General features: G+C 37.2%; 1 protein-coding gene across 1 annotated transcript in view; it reads left to right on the forward strand.

Annotated features, from left to right (window-relative positions):
- Positions 1-22,375, forward strand: part of LOC121379656 (extracellular matrix organizing protein FRAS1-like) — a 32,171-nt gene that overhangs the window by 7,888 nt on the left and 1,908 nt on the right. Inside the window, exons 5-17 of the mRNA XM_041508305.1 lie at positions 314-371; positions 3,163-3,296; positions 4,253-4,339; positions 4,548-4,695; positions 8,215-8,364; positions 9,120-9,260; positions 9,858-10,001; positions 12,053-12,190; positions 15,832-15,975; positions 16,536-16,688; positions 18,047-18,184; positions 19,615-19,752; positions 21,818-22,093. Coding sequence (XP_041364239.1) covers positions 314-371; positions 3,163-3,296; positions 4,253-4,339; positions 4,548-4,695; positions 8,215-8,364; positions 9,120-9,260; positions 9,858-10,001; positions 12,053-12,190; positions 15,832-15,975; positions 16,536-16,688; positions 18,047-18,184; positions 19,615-19,752; positions 21,818-22,093 — 1,849 coding nt within the window. The remainder of the gene's footprint in view (positions 1-313; positions 372-3,162; positions 3,297-4,252; positions 4,340-4,547; positions 4,696-8,214; positions 8,365-9,119; positions 9,261-9,857; positions 10,002-12,052; positions 12,191-15,831; positions 15,976-16,535; positions 16,689-18,046; positions 18,185-19,614; positions 19,753-21,817; positions 22,094-22,375) is intronic.

Raw genomic sequence — 22,375 nt, forward strand, 5'->3', positions numbered from 1 at the left:
AATTTGGCAGTTTGATAAGTATAGTATTTGTGTTGTTAAATGTTAATTATCTTGTTGATTAAGTTAATTTATATTGTTCTAATGTTAGGTTTACATTACAGTGAGCCTTTTACTAATTAATGATATTGCATGACATTTTAAAACAAGACATAGTATTATGAAATTGTGTGTGTGTAATTCATGATATTACAGTATTATGATGTGTGTGTTTATTTTTCAGAATGAGAAGCAGATAACAAGACATAGTATTATGAAATTGTGTGTATGTAATTCGTGATATTACAGTATTATGATGTGTGTGTTTATTTTTCAGAATGAGAAGCAGATAACAAGACTTGGAGAATGTTGTCCAGAATGTGTCCTCAAAGAATGTTTGTATATCCAAAATATTTACTGCCAACTTTATTTAGCAAATATTTTTCTCATTTCTTATTGGTAGAATGTATTAAAATGTTTTAAATTAAAATTTTAAAATGTTTAAATTAAAATTTAACAATTGCAATCTTTACTTCTACTAAAGAAGTAAAACTTAATTTCGATCATATTTTATGTTATCCAATTTTAACTTTCATTTCATATGACCATTTGAGAATACTGTATGAAGATAGCATATTTCTTGTTCAGAATACATTGTAGATACATCACTAGACTAGTATGCTTCTAATACAGAAGTAAAAATAAATATGGATTGCATGCTGTTTCTTGTCTAGTGAAGATGGAATTTGCAAAGTTACATTAAGTGGGGTGTTTTTTTTATTATCTGAAATACTATACTGATGGAAGAAATAAGGGAGCACATAAATAGTAAATATTGATTGAAACTAAATTCCTCATCAACAAAACCCTCATCAGCAAAACCCTCATCACAAAACCCTCATCAGCAAAACCCTCATCACAAAACCCTCATCAGCAAAACCTTCATCACAAAACCCTCATCAGCAAAACCCTCATCAGCAAAACCCTCATCAGCAAAACCTTCATCACAAAACCCTCATCAGCAAAACCTTCATCACAAAAGCCTCATCATAAAACCCTCATCACAATTCCCTGATCACAAAACCCTCATCAGCAAAACCTTCATCACAAAAACCTTCATCACAAAACTCATCATCACAAACCCTCATCAAAATTCCCTCATCACAAAACTCATCACCAAAACCCTCATCACAAAACCCTCATCACAAAACCCTCATCAGCAAAACCTTCATCACAAAACCCTCATCATAAAACCCTCATCACAAAACCCTCATCATAAAACCCTCATCACAAAACCCTCATCACAAAACCCTTATCAGCAAAACTCTCATCACAAAACTCATCACCAAAACCCATCTTCACCAAAACCCTCATCACAAAACCCTCATCACAAAACCATCATCACAAAACCATCATCACAAACCCTCATCACCAAAATCCTCATAACAAATCCCTCATCAACAAAACTCTCATCAGCAGTATCAGAAGTAAACCGTGTCACCAAAATCCTCATAACAAATCCCTCATCAACAAAACTCTCATCAGCAGTATCAGAAGTAAACCGTGTTATTGGCAGTCAATCCTACAGTACTGACATTCAATCCCACATTACATTCTTGTATTTTGTACATAATTACTCTCATAAGTGAATTAAATCTGGTCTTGGATACTGTGTGTTCCTTATTTCTTTCTATCAGTATCGTTTGCTTCTCCTTAGCTTTTAACTGTTGTAGTTGCATTATCTTTGCTAACTGCACATAACATCATCAAAGTTACATGTACTATCTGTTGGAAAGATTTACCAGCTGCTTCTGCTAGAAGCATTGTACTGCATCTCATGTTTTTGTGACTGACAGAGGCTACTCACATTACAGTCTCCACCCAAATGGGCTCAACCAAGCTACAGAATCAAATCAAATGTTAGATAACATGCAGGGTAATTTAGGTGCACTATGTATGGGAAAAAAACTACAGAAAATGTTTTATCTTCACATTATATTTATTTAAAGGTTAAAGACATTTGATTTTTGATTTTTTTTACAAAATTCATATTTCAAAACATTTTTTTTTTTTCCATAATGTGAACAGGCATGCATTAGAGAGGGGTATCTCAAAGGACCTGGGCCTGTGCTTTAAAAACTTTAAAGTTTAGACTAATGATATCACATGTGTACAATTTGGATGGTATTGCATCAGCAATCAGCATTAGAGTCTCAGACTCATTTAGAGTATTTGTGTCTAGACTTTTATAAGCATGTAAGGAATTGATATATAACAAAGATGGGTATAATATTACGCCATATAATAAAATAATAATAAACTAATTCTAACACATCCCAGAACATGTTAGATAGATTAGGGTGAGAGGTGGGTGCAGAAAAAAAATAATTGACTTCTTATGACCGGATGTTACAAAATGGTTGATGGATGCGCATGCACAAGGTTTACTGTACCTTTGTAACTCAGCTCTTAGATCATACCAAACTGCCTCCACTGATGTGGAATAACATCGATCCAACCTAAAACTATTTATGTTGCACTATAAATATATTTTTAGATCACCATCGAGGGGCAAGACAGTACTCTGTTTGTCTGGCATGCATTATAAAACCTAATCTTGAAATAAATAAGTCAACACAAGGAAATTGTTTTATTTAGACTTAGTTTTATGATTTGTAGTATGGGTCAAAATGTTATCACATGGAACAGTTGCATTTATATAAATGTTTTATTTATAGCCTTAATTTTACAAGTTTGGGTGAAAATATTTAAATTTTATTTAGACATAATATTATGGGTATGTGTCAAAATATTCCATGGGGCATTTGCATTAGTATAATAATATTAAATATATTTTATTTAGACGTAATATTATGCCCTTTTGGAGTATGTCACAAAATATTGTTCCATGGAACATTTGCCTTGATAAAAATATATTTTATTTAGACTTAATAGTACACTTTTGGGGTATGTGTCAAAATGTTATCACATAAAACATTTGGATTGGTGTAAATATATTTTATTTAGACTTAATAGTACACTTTTGGGGTATGTGTCAAAATGTTATCACATAAAACATTTGGATTGATGTAAATATGTTTTATTCAGACCAAATTTAACAATTTTGGGGTATGTGTCAAAATGTTATTCCATGGAACATTAACATCAATATAAATATGTTTTCAGCTGTCTGCGTGGATGAGCATCCCATACGTTACCATGGAGATATATGGAATGTCAGCAGTTGTGAATACTGCATGTGCAAAAACAGCAAAGTGCAGTGTCGAAGAGCCACTTGCGAATATGTGCGATGTCAGAAGGTATTTTCTGTCTGCACTCTTTCTTTCTATTGTCTGTAAGTTACAGCTGCATACCAGCTGCATGCTGGTTACATACCACTTACATACCAGTTAATGGTTTAGTGCAGTCTGGTACATCTCGCAGGTATTGATATACATCTGAAGGAAAGTTGTGTTTAACAACCTCCCAGCACATATTGTTCAATTCAGCATCTTTTAATTACATCACTTTATCTTGAGAATGAGCGGGAAAACATTAATGTCATTGCATAAAGTACTCTTGTAGATTAATGTAAGGGACCTTTTGTATGTAGTTCCCATCCAGACAGCCAGCCACCCAGCCACTCAGCCACTCCGCCACACACACAGATATACACATTACATGCAAGCATGTGCATGTACGCACACACAGACACATATGCACATGCACACACACACTTGCACAGACATGCACACACACACACACACACACTTGCACACACACATACATACAGATACACATGTAGATATATGTACATTACACACACATTCACACACACATGCACATCACATACACACACACATGCACATTACATACACACAAACACACACACACACACACATACACCAACACACTCACATACACCAACACACACACACACTCACATACACATGTGCACACACACACATAGGCACGCATGCACACACACAAACACACATGCATAGACAGACATATACATCATACACTCGCACAGGGCTAGCTCTTAACAAGCAGAAAAATTCAGCAAATATCTATTAAACTTTACAAAATGCAGACACCTACAGTTAAATCAAACAAAGTATCAGTCTTTACAGCAAATTATTTTACTAAATAGAATAAAATTTAACATTGGCAAATTTGGTGCTACATACTGATCAATTATCAAAGACTAAAAACCATGAGATTTATTGTGTGTTCAAGGCTATGATGATATGGATGTGTCTGTGTTTGTTGTCAGGGCGAGGTGTTGCAGCAGGTGGCAGGCCGATGTTGTCAGCAGTGTGTCAAACCTCGACACTGCCAGCACGGAGATTTCACCCACCAGGTTGGTTTGTACACTTGTGCTTCTTTTTAACTTCTCAGCTATTCACCTGGCTTTAAATGTGTATCTTCTATGAAATATTTTTTTCTCTCTCTTGTATTTGAGAAGTCAAAATGTATACTACTACCTGATATTTTGTTTATTAATTTGTCTGAGATGACAAACGAGACTACCTGAGTAAATCTGTATTACTTGACTGTCATCATTACAGGATGGGGACACGTGGCATCCAGACCCCTGCTCTGTGTGTAACTGTGAAGAGGGGAAGGTCGTCTGCTACAAACGAGCTTGTCCTCTGTGTCCTCGTGGAACGTACCACTCCGTGACACAAGGGCAGTGTTGTGGCCAGTGTCTTAAAGGTATGTACCTCCATCAGCCTCCATTAAAACACCACTCAGTGTTGTGGCCAGTGTCGTAAAGGTATGTACCTCCATCAGCCTCCATTAAAATACCACACAGTGTTGTGGCCAGTGTCTTAAAGGTATGTACCTCCATTAAAACACCACACAGTGTTGTGGCCAGTGTCTTAAAGGTATGTACCTCCATCAGCCTCCATTAAAACACCACACAGTGTTGTGACCAGTGTCTTAAAGGTATGTACCTCCATCAGCCTCCATTAAAACACCACGCAGTGTTGTGGCCAGTGTCTTAAAGGTATGTACCTCCATCAGCCTCCACTGAAAACACCACACAGTGTTGTCGCCAGTGTCTTAAAGGTATGTACCTCCATCAGCCTCCATTAAAACACCACACAGTGTTGTGGCCAGTGTCTTAAAGGTATGTACCTCCATCAGCCTCCACTGAAAACACCACTCAATGTTGTCACCAGTGTCTAAAAGGTATGTACCTCCATCAGCCTCCATTAAAACACCGCACAGTGTTGTAGCCAGTGTCTTAAAGGTATGTACCTCCATCAGCCTCCACTGAAAACACCACACAGTGTTGTGACCAGTGTCTTAAAGGTATGTACCTCCATCAGCCTCCATTAAAACACCACTAAGTGTTGTAGCCAGTGTCTTAAAGGTATGTACCTCCATCAGCCTCCACTGAAAACACCACGCAGTGTTGTGGCCAGTGTCTTAAAGGTATGTACCTCCATCAGCCTCCATTAAAACACCACGCAGTGTTGTCACCAGTGTCTTAAAGGTATGTACCTCCATCAGCCTCCATTAAAACACCACGCAGTGTTGTCACCAGTGTCTTAAAGGTATGTACCTCCATCAGCCTCCATTAAAACACCACGCAGTGTTGTCACCAGTGTCTTAAAGGTATGTACCTCCATCAGCCTCCATTAAAACACCACACAGTGTTGTCACCAGTGTCTTAAAGGTATGTACCTCCATCAGCCTCCATTAAAACACCACTCAGTGTTGTGACCAGTGTCTTAAAGGTATGTACCTCCATCACCACACAGCCTCCATTAAAACACCACACAGTGTTGTGGCCAATGTCTTAAAGATATGTACCTCCATCAGCCTCCATTAAAACACCACACTGTGTTGTGACCAGTGTCTTAAAGGTATGTACCTCCATCAGCCTCCATTAAAACACCACTCAGTGTTGTGACCAGTGTCTTAAAGGTATGTACCTCCATCAGCCTCCATTAAAACACCACTCAGTGTTGTGGCCAGTGTCTTAAAGGTATGTACCTCCATCAGCCTCCATTAAAACACCACTCAGTGTTGTGGCCAGTGTCTTAAAGGTATGTACCTCCATCAGCCTCCATTAAAACACCACACAGTGTTGTGGCCAGTGTCTTAAAGGTATGTACCTCCATCAGCCTCCATTAAAACACCACACAGTGTTGTGGCCAGTGTCTTAAAGGTATGTACCTCCATCAGCCTCCATTAAAACACCACACAGTGTTGTGGCCAGTGTCTTAAAGGTATGTACCTCCATCAGCCTCCACTGAAAACACCACTCAGTGTTGTGGCCAGTGTCTTAAAGATATGTACCTCCATCAGCCTCCATTAAAACACCACACAGTGTTGTCACCAGTGTCTTAAAGGTATGTACCTCCATCAGCCTCCATTAAAACACCACACAGTGTTGTCACCAGTGTCTTAAAGGTATGTACCTCCATCAGCCTCCATTAAAACACCACGCAGTGTTGTGGCCAGTGTCTTAAAGGTATGCACCTCCATCAGCCTCCATTAAAACACCACACAGTGTTGTCACCAGTGTCTTAAAGGTATGTACCTCCATCAGCCTCCATTAAAACACCACGCAGTGTTGTCACCAGTGTCTTAAAGGTATGTACCTCCATCAGCCTCCATTAAAACACCACACAGTGTTGTGACCAGTGTCTTAAAGGTATGTACCTCCATCAGCCTCCATTAAAACACCACACAGTGTTGTGGCCAATGTCTTAAAGATATGTACCTCCATCAGCCTCCATTAAAACACCACACAGTGTTGTGACCAGTGTCTTAAAGGTATGTACCTCCATCAGCCTCCATTAAAACACCACTCAGTGTTGTGGCCAGTGTCTTAAAGGTATGTACCTCCATCAGCCTCCATTAAAACACCACGCAGTGTTGTGACCAGTGTCTTAAAGGTATGTACCTCCATCAGCCTCCATTAAAACACCACTCAGTGTTGTGGCCAGTGTCTTAAAGGTATGTACCTCCATCAGCCTCCATTAAAACACCACTCAGTGTTGTGGCCAGTGTCTTAAAGGTATGTACCTCCATCAGCCTCCATTAAAACACCACTCAGTGTTGTGGCCAGTGTCTTAAAGGTATGTACCTCCATCAGCCTCCATTAAAACACCACACAGTGTTGTGGCCAGTGTCTTAAAGGTATGTACCTCCATCAGCCTCCATTAAAACACCACACAGTGTTGTGGCCAGTGTCTTAAAGGTATGTACCACCATCAGCCTCCATTAAAACACCACACAGTGTTGTGGCCAGTGTCTTAAAGGTATGTACCTCCATCAGCCTCCACTGAAAACACCACTCAGTGTTGTGGCCAGTGTCTTAAAGGTATGTACCTCCATCAGCCTCCATTAAAACACCGCACAGTGTTGTAGCCAGTGTCTTAAAGGTATGTACCTCCATCAGCCTCCATTAAAACACCACTCAGTGTTGTGGCCAGTGTCTTAAAGGTATGTACCTCCATCAGCCTCCCATTAAAACACGGGCGGGATTTAGCTCAGTCGGTTGAGTGCTCGCTTGACGTGTTTGCATCGAAGAATCGAACCACCTCAATGGATCCATTCAGCTGATAGGGTTTTTTCTCATTCCAACCAGTGCACCACAGCTGGATAAAGGTCGTGGTATGTGCTTTCCTCTCTGTGGAAAAGTGCATATAAAAGATAATTTGCTGCATGTAGCATGTTCCTCTGATGACTACGAGTCCGAATTACCAAATGTTTGACATCCAATAACCGAGGATTAATTAATCAATGTGCTCCAGTGGTGTCGTTAAACAAAATAAACTTCTTCTTCCATTAAAACATTGATATGTACCTCCATTAGCCTCCATTAAAACCATTAAAATAATACACAGTGTTGTGGCCAGTGTCTTAAAAGTATGTACCGCCATCAGCCTCCATTAAAACACTACGCAGACTGATAGTTCATTTCGAAAATGACAGTTAACCCACAATTTTTAATTGCTATTTCCATTTAAAACATATATATGTGGGTTTTTGTAATATAAGAGTGTCATATTATAGTTCTCGTGACACTTGGATGAATTCTTTGAATCTTGCTGACTGATTATTACAGCAGTTATGGACTAATGTAGTGCATTCTGACCTACCTTGTTGTTGTTGCACACTAGCCTTGTGGGTTATGAAGGATCATATCTTTGAAACAATACTATTAGAGAACTGATGAGTTCATCTATGTTGTGTGATGGGTTTTCTTTTCAGTGGAATGCTCCTCAGCTTGCAGTGAATGTCTTCCAACAAATCCCAGCCACTGTGTTCGATGCAAGGAATTTGGCAAACTGGCACAAGATGGCCTGTGTGTGGATCAGTGTAAAGATACATTTTATCCAACCCGGGACAACACGTGTGGAGGTAGATAACTCTACACACTGTTTATAATCTTATACTGTGAATTTTCAATTCTATCTTTTTATGACGTGATTAAAAAAATTACTTTAATATATAACAATTTTTCAAGCACTAATCTTAAAGCACGTAACTGTAAAGTAGTAACATTAGTGTCATCACAGCATCTATCTTAACTTATGAAGATGTTTTATAAAAAAAATATATCATGATAGTTTGAAATTCTTATTAACTGTTCTCACTTCATTTACTCTCTTTATTTTGTTTAGCCATTTTTTTCCAGTGAATTCCGCTACATTAATATAATAAAAAATATAGTATCCCTTTAATTCATTTACAACAATATTTTGGGTTTTTTAAAGTAATAATATGCTGGGATATTTCTATTTTTATATCTGTTGCCACAATAAATTCAAATCACAGTTGTTTACTAAAGCTTATATAGATACATTTATTTGATTATTTCTCTGTTTGTGTTTTGTATTTGTATAATTTGATGTTTTGTTAATAGTCTAACAATTTGTGATGTATTATTTGTATAATGTGATGTTTTGTTAATAGCCTAACAATTTGTGATGTATTATTTGTATAATTTGATGTTTTGTTAATAGTCTAACAATTTGTGATGTATTATTTGTATAATTTGATGTTTTGTTAATAGCCTAACAATTTGTGATGTATTATTTGTATAATGTGATGTTTTGTTAATAGCCTAACATCCTGTGATGTATTATTTGTATAATATGCTGTTTCTTTAACAGCGTGTGCTGAATTCTGTCAGAGTTGTGTAGACCAGTCTTCGTTCCACTGTCTGTTGTGTAGACCGGGGCGCCTCTGGAAGGATGGTTACTGTGTGGAGCAGTGTGGACATGGCTTCTATCTCAGGAACTCGCAGTGTCTAGGTTGGTTTATTACTGGTTACTGTCATAGATCACTGGTCATAGTAAAACTCAATGCAGGCATGCAGACCCATATGAATGATATTTGAAGTGGGGTGGGCACAGTCTGTAATTGGGGTGAGTACAAACTCTAGTCGGAGGTGGGTGGGTAAGCCAGATTTTTATCTATTTATATAGAGTAGGACAACAAAACGTATACATTTTCATACAGGCCTGCTGCGAATTGTAAGTGTCTTTGAAGAATACTTCAGTCCCATAACACTATGGAAGATTTTGAGTTCTATTGGCATGCATTTGATTTGCATATCTTTTAATGCAGTTTTCACTCCAAAATGTATTACATCACTCAATGAATATCAAGAATTTAGGTTTAGGGTGGGAAAAAACCCCTACATTAATGGAAACATTACTGCAAAATGTTTTCACAGTTTTGTCATTAGTAACTCATTGCATGTTTGTCATTTAATAATTATTTTAAATAGTAGGTTATAGACTATACATTTCATGATGCCGAATAAAATGATAAAGATGAAATTATTAATACAGAAATATATTAACTAGCAGAAATAAAAGACATGACATATTTGTTATATTGCACAGCATGTCACTCCACATGTAGTTCCTGTTCTGGATCGGGTCGGTCTCAGTGTCTGTCGTGTTCATACGCCGGTCACGTGCTCCATCAGGGAAGGTGCATCGACTCTTGTGGGGCCAGGTTCTTCCTCCAGTCACAGGAGTGTTTTGGTAAGTACAATATGAGCATTCTCTTATTGTGTGTGTAAATCTGCTAATAGTACAACCTCTAGAATTAAAACAGTTGTGACAGATATTTGAAAAGTCATAACAAAAGAAAACTTGCTGAACAAGAACTATTATAGAATAACTTAAAGCAGCCAGGTTGATCGAGAGGGTGCAATTATCTGTTAAAGCAAAAATGCAAGAAACAATATATAATTGATTAGATTACCAAAACTACATTTGGTGTATTCAAGTGTTCAGTTTTCATGGGGCTGAGCATTTACACAATATTTACTACTCGCCCTGACAAAAATAATTAAAAAATATTATTAACCTTAAAGTGTGGTCTTTTATCTTTTATTTGCACAGTCCATCAACAAAATTGAAAATTATGGTTTCACAGTTTGATTACCCATAAACGATCCTAATGGAAGTTAAAGTTCTATTTCCGTGGGTCATCCGGAACTGAAGCTAACAGGTCATGGCCACTCAAACAAACTTACGTCTTATTCATTGCTTTTGGTATTTAATTCTTATTGGCTAAAAAAAAAAAATTCATGTAGCAATGATGTTCAACAGGATTATAGAAAGATCATGAACCAAGATAAGAAATTTGCAAATAGAAATTACATCTCCATAGATTTTCTTCAGTTATTGCAATAAAACTATATGTTGGACAGACTAGAATAACACATAATACAGGTTTTGTCCAATAAAAGTCATTGTAGTGTGACACGATACTAATTTTGAAAATAATAAATTCTGCAAGATTGAAATGCTTTTAAGCTTTTTCTTTACAGTTGGAAATCTTAGAAAATATGTTATTTCATGAGAAATCTTTATGAAATGGAGAATGTATGAGGAGGTGTGGATTTTTAAAAATATATTTATGAGTCCTGTAAGGACGAGTTAATTATTATTAATGAATCCACACTTCTAAGTGCATTAGGTGATTTCTAAATTAGCTTCTATTTAATAGTTTTTATAAAAATATTTAATGGAATGGCAAATAATATTTACAACACTATTAACCCAACATAATAAGATCCTTTTGGACTAAACCTGAATGATTGTGCCAGTAAATTGATTGGCTGGCATTTAGCGTGATGCACATGTATTCAGTGTGATGCACATGCATTTAGCGTGATATAGGGTCTCCACGAGTACTCAAGTACTTGGGCAGGGGTCGAGTCTAGCAATACTCGAGTCCGTTCACAGGACTCGAGTACCCGTATAAGGTGGAATACAATAATCAATGTAGGACAATAATTTCAGCAATAGATAATTAACAATATAAGTTACATAGTAATTATATGATCATGCACTAGTTTCTCTTTTTAAACTGGCTGTTCGTCCATCACAACACTGCATGTATCGACCGGTTTCTAAATGCAATACGATGGCATGATTTGGCATCCATGTTCAGCACTTGAATTAAGATCCGTAATGCTGTTTTACTTTATTCCTTAATCTCATTATCCTCTAGTGTAAGTGTCAGGTACTCGGGTCCGGGTCGAGTATGACCCTCGAGTACTCGAGTCCAATAACGTGATGCACATATAATTTCTGATTTAGTTTTCTAACAATCTTTGTTGAAAAGTAATCTACATCTAGAACAGTAGTGTGATGTCACAGGTATGGATTTAGACTGGCACCAATTAAAATAGAATACTCACAAATATTAGACCTCATACCATATATGCTAATATGTTTGTACAAGTACTGAACTTTTTAACAAATTTATTTTATTCAGCAAGCTTAATGTTCTGGAGCCAATTTCACAAAACACTGTAAGTTTATGGGTGGAAATAGCAGTTATACTCGTCATATGTTTACATTTGTTTGACATCAATTTCATGCAGAAAAGTCCATCATTACGAAGATAGAACTATTTAAGGGGGAAAAAAAATAACAATGTACTTCAGACTATATTTGTTATACTGTTAATAGGAATAAGAATTGCATTTGTTTGTCATAGATTTATGTTTATTTACAAAACTCAATTTACGATGTTTTGTTAAATTGGGTCCTGATGATTAATTTCTTCTTTTTCTTAGCTTGTCCACCGTTTTGTCGAACATGCCAGCCAAACAGTGAAAAGTGTGCCACCTGTCATAGTGGTACTGTGTTTTTCAACGGGAATTGTCTTCCTGCATGTCCTAAAGGCTTCTACAGTCGCCAGAGTTCTTGTACAGGTAAGTTTGAGTGTTTATCTGTTGGCACAAAATACCTCTAATTACTGCTCTACAGTAAGGCAGGGTAGAATGTACTCTGGTAGAGTGATTGTCAGAGGTGTGACATTTTAGTGCTGGGCAGTTGTTAGACATTCATTCATTCATTCCGATAGCTGATATATTTTTCGTGCTGGGGTGTTGTTAAACATTCATTCATTCATTCCGATAGCTGATGTATTTTTCATGCTGGGGTGTTGTTAAACATTCATTCATTCATTCCGATAGCTGATGTATTTTTCGTGCTGGGGTGTTGTTAAACATTCATTCATTCATTCATTCCAAGGTGTGGTGGGCCCATTTGGCTATTTCTCATTCCAGCACACAACTGGTATATCAAAGGCCGTGGTATGTGCTATCCTGTCTGTAGGATGGTGCCTATAAAAGATCTGTTGCTATTAATGGAAAAATGTAGTGGGTTTTCTCTCTAGGACTATATGTCACAATTACTGAATGTTTGACATCCAGTAGCTGATGATTAATAATACAATGTGCTCTAGTGGTTTCGATAAACAAAACAAACAAACTTTTCATTCTGAGGTGTGATGGTTTGAGGGATCGATACTCTTTGATGAACCAGTGACTTCATCCACTATGTGCCCCATGACTTGCTAATTGTTAAAGGGACATTCTTGAGATTGCTGCAATTTTTAAGGTGTTATCGACTAACAGAGACTTTTTAATGATTGTTATTATATATCAAATATATTGTTTTGCATAAAATAATAGTAGATATATATTAAACATGTTTCTGATCATTCTTATATTTGTACTAGGTTAAATTTCATCTTATGTCCTAAATCCAGTTTGGGCTTCTTACAAATATTAAGATGACCAGAAACACATTGAATATACAGACGCTGATATTCTAAACCAGAAAATATATTTAATATGCAAGTTTAATCATAGAAATATTTTATTAGTTGGAAAAATCTTACAATGCAGCAAACTCAGGAATGTCCGTTTAACCTGTGAATCAGAAGGCAGTCACAAAACATGTATTATGTTCTAGAGTATACAGTGGTGTCTGTTAAATAAACCTCACATAAAGTATGCTGTAATAAATATAAAGTATTCAGTTTATAAATGGTAGGCATAAAAAAGATTACTGAACCATGACTTTAAAGATTCAGAGCAGTGAAATTCACACCATCAATACAGATTGTTAACATGAGAGTGTTTTCTTTGTCATACGTTTGAATTACAGCAGTGTGGCTTCTACAAAGAGTAAGATTATAAGTCATGCTGAGCATTTGAAAGTGACAATTTCAGGATGTCAAAATATTCTTTATAAATGTATGTTATCCTGCAGAGAGTACAAATTGAGACAGTCACTTGGTCTGGTGGTGATATCAGCAACTGTATAGAATACTTGAGATACTTAATCTAAACAAATCATGATTGGGGTTTTAAAGATACAGTTTTTTTTTTATTATGACAAATTCAGTATTAATAATGGCAATTTTTGTCAGTAATTTATTTAATTTTTAAATCATCTGAAAAATATATCAAACAGAAGCAAAGTTAATTTTTAGACTTATTGATGGGAATACAACTTAGATACATTTGAGATTTAATGTTATATATCTGTTGATGTAAAAAGTATAGTTTTTAATTAAATATGTTAGATTGGAATAACAGTTGTAGTATCAGTTGTTGAGATCTAGCCTCAATGTACTTGGGCTTTGTTTTCACACACCAACCAGATCTCCATGACTGGTACCTCAAAGGTATGGTATGTACTTCCCTGTACCAGGGAAAATGTATATAAAGAATCCCATTCTGCTTTTTGTTATGATTAACCAATGTGGCAAATGTGGGTTTCCTCTGTTTTTCTCTTGTTCCAATCTTCCCTCTTCTTCCTCGCTTTGACTCTTGACCAATAACCGTATGGTGTTAGCAGTACCAGTTGAGGCAGGACGTAGCTCAGTAGTAAAGCCTTTGCTTGGTGTGCAGTCAGTCTGGGATCGATCCCTGTCGGTGGGCCCATTGGGCTATTTCTCGCTCCAGCCAGTGCACCATGACTGGTATATCAAAGGTCGTGGTATGTCTTATCCTGTCTGTGGGATGGTGCATTTAAAAGATCCCTTGCTGCTAATCAAAAAGAGTAGCCCATGAAGTGGCAACATCAGGTTTCCTCTCTCAATATCTGCGTGGTCCTTAACCATATAGCCTATCTGACGTAAATAAAGTATGTTGAGTGCGTCGTTAAATAAAACATTTCTTTCCTTCCAGTACCAGATATAAGTGTTATATAATGGACTACAACTACAATCTACACAACATATCATAAAGTTTACAGCCATGTTTAAAATGTGCTGAAGTGTTGTTAAACAAATATTCATTTCATTGCCTTTGTTGTCATATCACCATATGTCTGACGCCATATAACCGTAAATAAAATGTGTTGAGTGTGTCGTTAAATAAAACACTTCGTTCTTCTTTCTTTGTTGTCATATCAAAATGGATATACCCAGTCTTTTAAAACATTTGTATTTGCTATCATTAAAATTAACTATTTACTGTAATACACTTGGTCTAGCATGAATTATTTAGATCCTTACATACCGGAATCATCTCCCCATACCTCTCTAACCCAGAGTGAGTACACAGACCACAATAAGGTATATGTAATCCATGTAATTCTACCAACCAGAACGCATCAACCCAAAGGTCATTGTATTTATTATCTAAATGATAGCTGTCATTAAGATCCTTGATGGAGCCTGTTTGACCAATATATACTGAGATCATGTCCCAATACCTCTCCAACCCAGAGTACACAGCTCCTTGTGGATAATTACACCAAACAGTGTACCTCAACTCAAAGGCGATAATTGTACCAGTATGTGTTAGCTATCTTGTCAGTGTAAAAAGTACATATTATAAAGATGCCTTATTGCTAAACAGTAGGAGTGACCCATGTCACAGTAGCGGGTCTCTTTATGTTAACCCATTGCAGCTACATGCCCAAAACAGCGTGCAAGGAAATAAGCATGCAACTGAATTGTATTGTAATGATTGTCTTGATGAGTATGATCACTGGTTTGAGTTTGTATTGTATACCAGTTATGATCATCTTGATGAGTATGATCACTGGTTTGAGTTTGTATTGTATACCAGTTATGATTGTCTTGATGAGTATGATCACTGGTGTGCGTTTGTATTGTATACCGGTTAAGATTGTCTTGATGAGTATGATCACTGGTTTGAGTTTGTATTGTATACCGGTTAAGATTGTCTTGATGAGTATGATCACTGGTTTGAGTTTGTATTGTATACCGGTTATGATTGTCTTGATGAGTATGATCACTGGTGTGAGTTTGTATTGTATACCGGTTATGATTGTCTTGATGAGTATGATCACTGGTGTGAGTTTGTATTGTATACCGGTTATGATTGTCTTGATGAGTATGATCACTGGTGTGAGTTTGTATTGTATACCGGTTATGATTGTCTTGATGAGTATGATCACTGGTGTGAATTTGTATTGTATACCGGTTAAGATTGTCTTGATGAGTATGATCACTGGTTTGAGTTTGTATTGTATACCGGTTATGATTGTCTTGATGAGTATGATCACTGGTTTGAGTTTTGTTTTTCAGCTTGTCATCCAAGTTGTGCTTCTTGTTCCGGTGGTCGCCATTCCAGTTGTCTTTCTTGTCACCATGGTTATGATCTACGTCGTGGAACGTGTCTGTCTCTGTGTGCAGAAGGCCAATATGTGTCTGCATCAGGACAGTGTAAAGGTATAGTTCCTTTTTTTAATTCACGGATTCCGTTTCATTTAGCCTACCTCTGTTCAGGTGAAAGCAGAGGTGGTTGGACAACATGACCCAGGAGTTATTTTTGACATATCTGTCATTTTTAAAATGATTAATAAAGTAATAACAAATCAAAAACTGTGTCTGTCCTTGAAAAAGACAGCTACTTTTATTGTAATCAAGCTAATGGATTAAGGGTTCTGAACTGATCACATTAATTTATTTTACCTGTATGTCTGATGGGTTCCTTGCAAATTATGTGCTCTCTGCATAGTTTGTTTGAATAGTTTTGTTTTTGGAGTGGTGGGCATAAAAATTTCTTTTCTCTTATAATCAATTTTGGAACAATCCTTTAACTTAGATTGTAAATGAACAAGATGAAAATGTTACATAATATATTAATATTGATCAAGTTCTTGGCAAAATATATTTGAAATTTAAGATCTTAACCCCCAAAACACTTAATTATTTGGATCTGTCAGTGATAGTTATGAAAGCCTTTCAGCACTATTTCTACTGGTATGTTGTTATTCATTGCATTTCAGCGTGTGGCAGAGGCTGTAAATACTGCTTTCCAAACACTGAGGGTGAGGGCTTTGTGTGTTCACAGTGTGTGGACAGTGGTTTTGTACCAACTGTAGGACAGTGTGGTCCTCGCTGCCAGCAGGGATTCTATCTGCAAGACAACATCTGTAAAGGTAATATAGCAGTACCAGTTATACAAACATACATAACGGTAATGTAGCAGTACCAGTTATACAAACATACATAAAGGTAATGTAACAGTACCAGTTATACAAACATACATAACGGTAATGTAGCAGTACCAGATATACAAACATACATAACGGTAATGTAGCAGTACCACTTATACAAACATACATAACGGTAATGTAGCAGTACCAGTTATACAAACATACATAACGGTAATGTAGCAGTACCAGTTATACAAACATACATAACGGTAATGTAGCAGTACCAGTTATACAAACATACATAACGGTAATGTAGCAGTACCAGATATACAAACATACATAACGGTAATGTAGCAGTACCAGATATACAAACATACATAACGGTAATGTAGCAGTACCAGATATACAAACATACATAACGGTAATGTAGCAGTACCAGATATACAAACATACATAACGGTAATGTAGCAGTACCAGTTATACAAACATACATAACGGTAATGTAGCAGTACCAGTTATACAAACATACATAACGGTAATGTAGCAGTACCAGTTATACAAACATACATAACGGTCATGTAGCAGTACCAGTTATACAAACATACATAATGGTAATGTAGCAGTACCACTTATACAACATCTGTAACAGTAATATAACAGTGCCAGTTATACAAACATCTTTAAAGGTAATGTAACAGTACCAGTTATACAAACATACATAACGGTAATGTAGCAGTACCAGTTATACAAACATACATAACGGTAATGTAGCAGTACCAGATATACAAACATACATAACGGTAATGTAGCAGTACCAGTTATACAAACATACATAACGGTAATGTAGCAGTACCAGTTATACAAACATACATAACGGTAATGTAGCAGTACCAGATATACAAACATACATAACGATAATGTAGCAGTACCAGTTATACAAACATACATAACGGTAATGTAGCAGTACCAGTTATACAAACATACATAACGGTAATGTAGCAGTACCAGTTATACAACATCTGTAACAGTAATATAACAGTGCCAGTTATACAAACATCTTTAAAGGTAATGTAACAGTACCAGTTATACAACATCTGTAACAGTAATATAACAGTACCAGTTTCACAATATCTGTAAAGGTAATATAACAGTACCAGTTTCATAACTTCTGTAATGGTAATATAGCATTATCAGGTATCTGTGTTTATATAATGGTCTATAAGTTATACAGTTAGTCATCTTTATTTGCAAACATAGACATTAGAAGCTCAAGTCAAATAAAACATCATCTCAGGCCAAGTATGTTTAAAACTTTGTTTTTATTTCCTGTAAACTGACAATGTGTTGTGATTGTTGACCAGGCTGTGATGAGCAATGTGAGCAGTGTGAAGGACCAGCCCGCTGCACTCGGTGCTTACCTCCCTTTGTCTTGGCAGACGGACATTGTGTGCAGACGTGTGGACATCAGAGATACCCCGACTCGGAACGTATCTGCCGGTGTGAGTGTACATGTTACTCAGTATTTCAGTCACACAATGGGCTTCTGACATGGCTGAAAAGAAAAGGGCTCTAGACTCCAAATTAACAACGAATTTACTTATTTTGACTACAATTGTCTTTCAGATTGGTGATAACCATCAGGGTTGGATCTAGTAAATATTGGGGGGGGGGGGGGAGATTAAGGAAAAAGGGCAACCCAATGAGTCATGTGGGTTTTTTAAAGCCACAAATAGAGACTGGTCTCCTGGTTCCAATCCCCCTGGATCCACCTCTGATTATCACAGTATGTTGAGATACACATATGTGCATCATTATAGGTAGAGTTGTCATTTAAAGTTAGAAATGGGAAGGAAGAAAAAAAAAATTGGGTCTAGGGTACCACATTATGTTTAGCTTATGGGTGCCATGTGTTTTAGTTCAGTCAGTAGAGTGCCTGCTTGAGATGTTTTGGTCATAGGTTTGTACCTCATTGGTGGACCCATTGGAGTTTTTTCCCATCCCAACCAGTGCCCTACAATTGGTACATTATAGGTCATGGTATTTGCTGTCCTGTCTATGGGAAAGTACATATAAAAGATGTGTACTGCTAATGAAAAAGATATAATGGGTTTCCTAAGAATTGCAAAATGTTTGACATCCAATAGCTGATCATTAATTAATCAACGTGCTTTAGAACTTTTCATTAAACAGATATATTAATACATACGTCAATGCAGTGGATAACTAAATTAAATAACATTAATCTTAGTTACACTGTATCCATTAGTATTTGTTTTCAGATCATGCTTTTCATCTGTGAGAGATATTTTCATGAAAAGACAGAACCCTACTCATTGCTTAATCTGTTTTCATGTTTTAAACTTCATTTGTCTTTGTATAACTAAATGTTTGTATATCTGCCGCCCGTGTTTGTATAACTAAATGTTTGTATATCTGCTGCCCGTGTTTGTATAACTAAATTTTTGTATGTCTGCCGCCTATGTTTGTATGTCTGCCGCCCGTGTTTGTATAACTAAATGTTTGTATGTCTGCCGCCCGTGTTTGTATAACTAAATGTTTGTATGTCTGCCGCCCGTGTTTGTATAACTAAATGTTTGTATGTCTGCCACCTATGTTTGTATGTCTGCCGCCCGTGTTTGTATAACTAAATGTTTGTATGTCTGCCACCTATGTTTGTATGTCTGCCGCCCGTGTTTGTATAACTAAATGTTTGTATGTCTGCCACCTATGTTTGTATGTCTGCCGCCCGTGTTTGTATAACTAAATGTTTGTATGTCTGCCACCCGTGTTTGTATAACTAAATGTTTGTATGTCTGCCGCCCGTGTTTGTATAACTAAATGTTTGTATGTCTGCCGCCCGTGTTTGTATAACTAAATGTTATATTTCTGCAGCCCGTGTTTGTAAACGAAACTGTTTATATTTGTGCAGTCTGTGACCGCCACTGCTTGCAGTGTTCAGAGAAGGTGTGTCTGATGTGTGATAGCAGAACGTTCCTCAAGGATGGAACGTGTGTTGGAGTTTGTGGAACTGGATTCATCACTGATTACAAGAACAGGCTTTGTCAAGGTGTGTAGACTGACATAAAGACTAAAATTAGTTTGAAGCTTCCATTTGTATACTGTTAATCACTAGCAGTGTCAACTGTGATACAAAATTAAGTTCAAAGTGTGACAAATGATGATGATTGGTGGTGATGATGATGATGATTGGTGGTGATGATGATCATGATGATTGATGGTGATATTAATAATAATGATGTTGATGATGATAATGATGATGATTGTGGGTGATATTGATTGATGATTGTGATGATGATGATGATATAAATTACATGAATATGTACATTGAATGAAGGTTCATATACATGCTGTTCTGGCTAGGTCATTTGTCCAGGAGTTATATTAGTTTAAAAGGGAACCCACTGCCACCACATTACAAGGAGGGGTTCGTCATATGGACCATGTCACCTTTGATATATTAGTCAAGAAGTGGTGTATGTGTCTATGGATGGGATGTACCTGTACCATCCATAGACACATGTACCATAGTAGAATATTTATCTGAGGTGCAGGGAGTCATAAGATCAATTGCTTTGGATGAACCCATTCGTTTTCTATTCCAGGCAGTGACCCGTGACTGGTACCTCAAAAGCCATGGTATTTACTGTTATGTCTATGGGAAAGTGTATATAAAATTCCTTTACTGCATGTCAGTAGTAAAAGTACCCTATATGGAGGCAACAGGTTTCCTTTTTCACACAAGAAAAAGTGTCAAAGAAAGAAAGAAAGAAAGAAATGTCTTATTTAACGACACACTCAACACATTTTATTTACGGTTATATGGCGTCAGACATATGGTTAAGGACCACACAGATTTTGAGAGGAAATCCGCTGTTGCCACTACATGGGCTATTCTTCCGATTAGCAGCAAGGGATCTTTTATTTGCGCTTCCCACAGGCAGGATAGCACAAACCATGGCCTTTGTTGAACCAGTTATGGATCACTGGTCAGTGCAAGTGGTTTTACACCTACCCATTAAGCCTTGCGGAGCACTCACTCAGGGTTTGGAGTCAGTATCTGGATTAAAAATCCCATGCCTCGACTGGGATCCGAACCCAGTACCTACCAGCCTGTAGACTGATGGCCTGCCACGACGCCACCGAGGCCTGTCAAAAAAGTGTCAAAATAACCATATTATGTTGGGACACAAAGTATCCATAGTTTAAACTGTACTGAGGTGTTATTAAACAAATGTTCCTTTCATTTGGTAAATTCTACAGTGCTTGGTGTTCCCGTGATTCAAGTGTTAACTGTGCCTATTGTTATTTTGCTTCAGTACTATGAAAAGTGATATGTTGTCATATGAAGCCCTTGTTTAGAAGTAACTTTCACTAACTTGAGTATTTTCAGTCAAGAAAATAAGTTTGAAGTTTTTGAAACTTTTTCATTTCTGTACAGAGTTTTAAAATATACTTACCTTGATATTTGTATTGTTTTCTATTGTACGTTTCTCACAGCTCTCTACACTGTGTTTGACATAATTATACAATTTTTATTTTTAATGGAAATTGTCATATTGATGAAATTAAATTTATTCATTCATTCATTCTTTCATTCTTTCATCCATCCATCCATCCATCCATCCATCCATCCATCCATCCATCCATCCATCCATCCATCCATCCATGTATCCATCCATCCATCCATCCATCCATTCATTCCAGCAAAACCGGATTCGGTGGCGTCATGGTTAGGCCATCGGTCTACAGGCTGGTAGGTACTGGGTTCGGATCCCAGTCGAGGCATGGGATTTTTAACCCAGATACCGACTCCAAACCCTGAGTGAGTGCTCCGCAAGGCTCAATGGGTAGGTGTAAACCACTTGCACTGACCATTGATCCATAACTGGTTCAACAAAGGCCATGGTTTGTGCTATTCTGCCTGTGGGAAGCGCAAATAAAAGATCCCTTGCTGCTAATCGAAAAGAGTAGCCCATGTAGTGGCGACAGCAGGTTTCCTCTCAAAATCTGTGTGGTCCTTAACCATATGTTTGACGCCATATAACCGTAAATAAAATGTGTTGAGTGCATCGTTAAATAAAACATTTCTTTCTTCTTTTTTTTCATTCCAGCAAATGTTTCTCCACCGGTTCTGCGTGTTTCTGGTCTAGTCTATGTCAAGGAAGGAAGTATTGTGCCCATCCCAGCGGACATCTTCTACTTGCGGGATGCAGACACCGCCTCGGACAAGCTCCGCCTGGTTGTGTTAGGACCGCCAAACAGTGGCCACCTTGTGAAGGCGCTGCATGGCCACGACCAGGTGCTGGGCCAGGAGGACCACTTCACTGTGCAGGACCTGCAGGAGGGAAAGGTGCGCTTCGTGCACAGTCGGCGCACGTGGAGGAATGGTTGGTACTCACTCATACCCTATCTCTTGATCCTTGTAACCCAAATGTCTTGGTACTCACTCACACCCTATCTCTTGATCCTTGTAACCCAAATGTCTTGGTATTCACTCACACCCTATCTCTTGATCCTTGTAACCCAAATGTCTTGGTATTCACTCACACCCTATCTCTTGATCCTTGTAACACAAATGTCTTGGTATTCACTCACACCCTATCTCTTGATCCTTGTAACACAAATGTCTTGGTATTCACTCACACCCTATCTCTTGATTCTTGTAACAC

Source organism: Gigantopelta aegis, chromosome 8 (assembly GCF_016097555.1).
Source record: "Gigantopelta aegis isolate Gae_Host chromosome 8, Gae_host_genome, whole genome shotgun sequence".
Classification (NCBI taxonomy): Eukaryota; Metazoa; Mollusca; class Gastropoda; order Neomphalida; family Peltospiridae; genus Gigantopelta; species Gigantopelta aegis.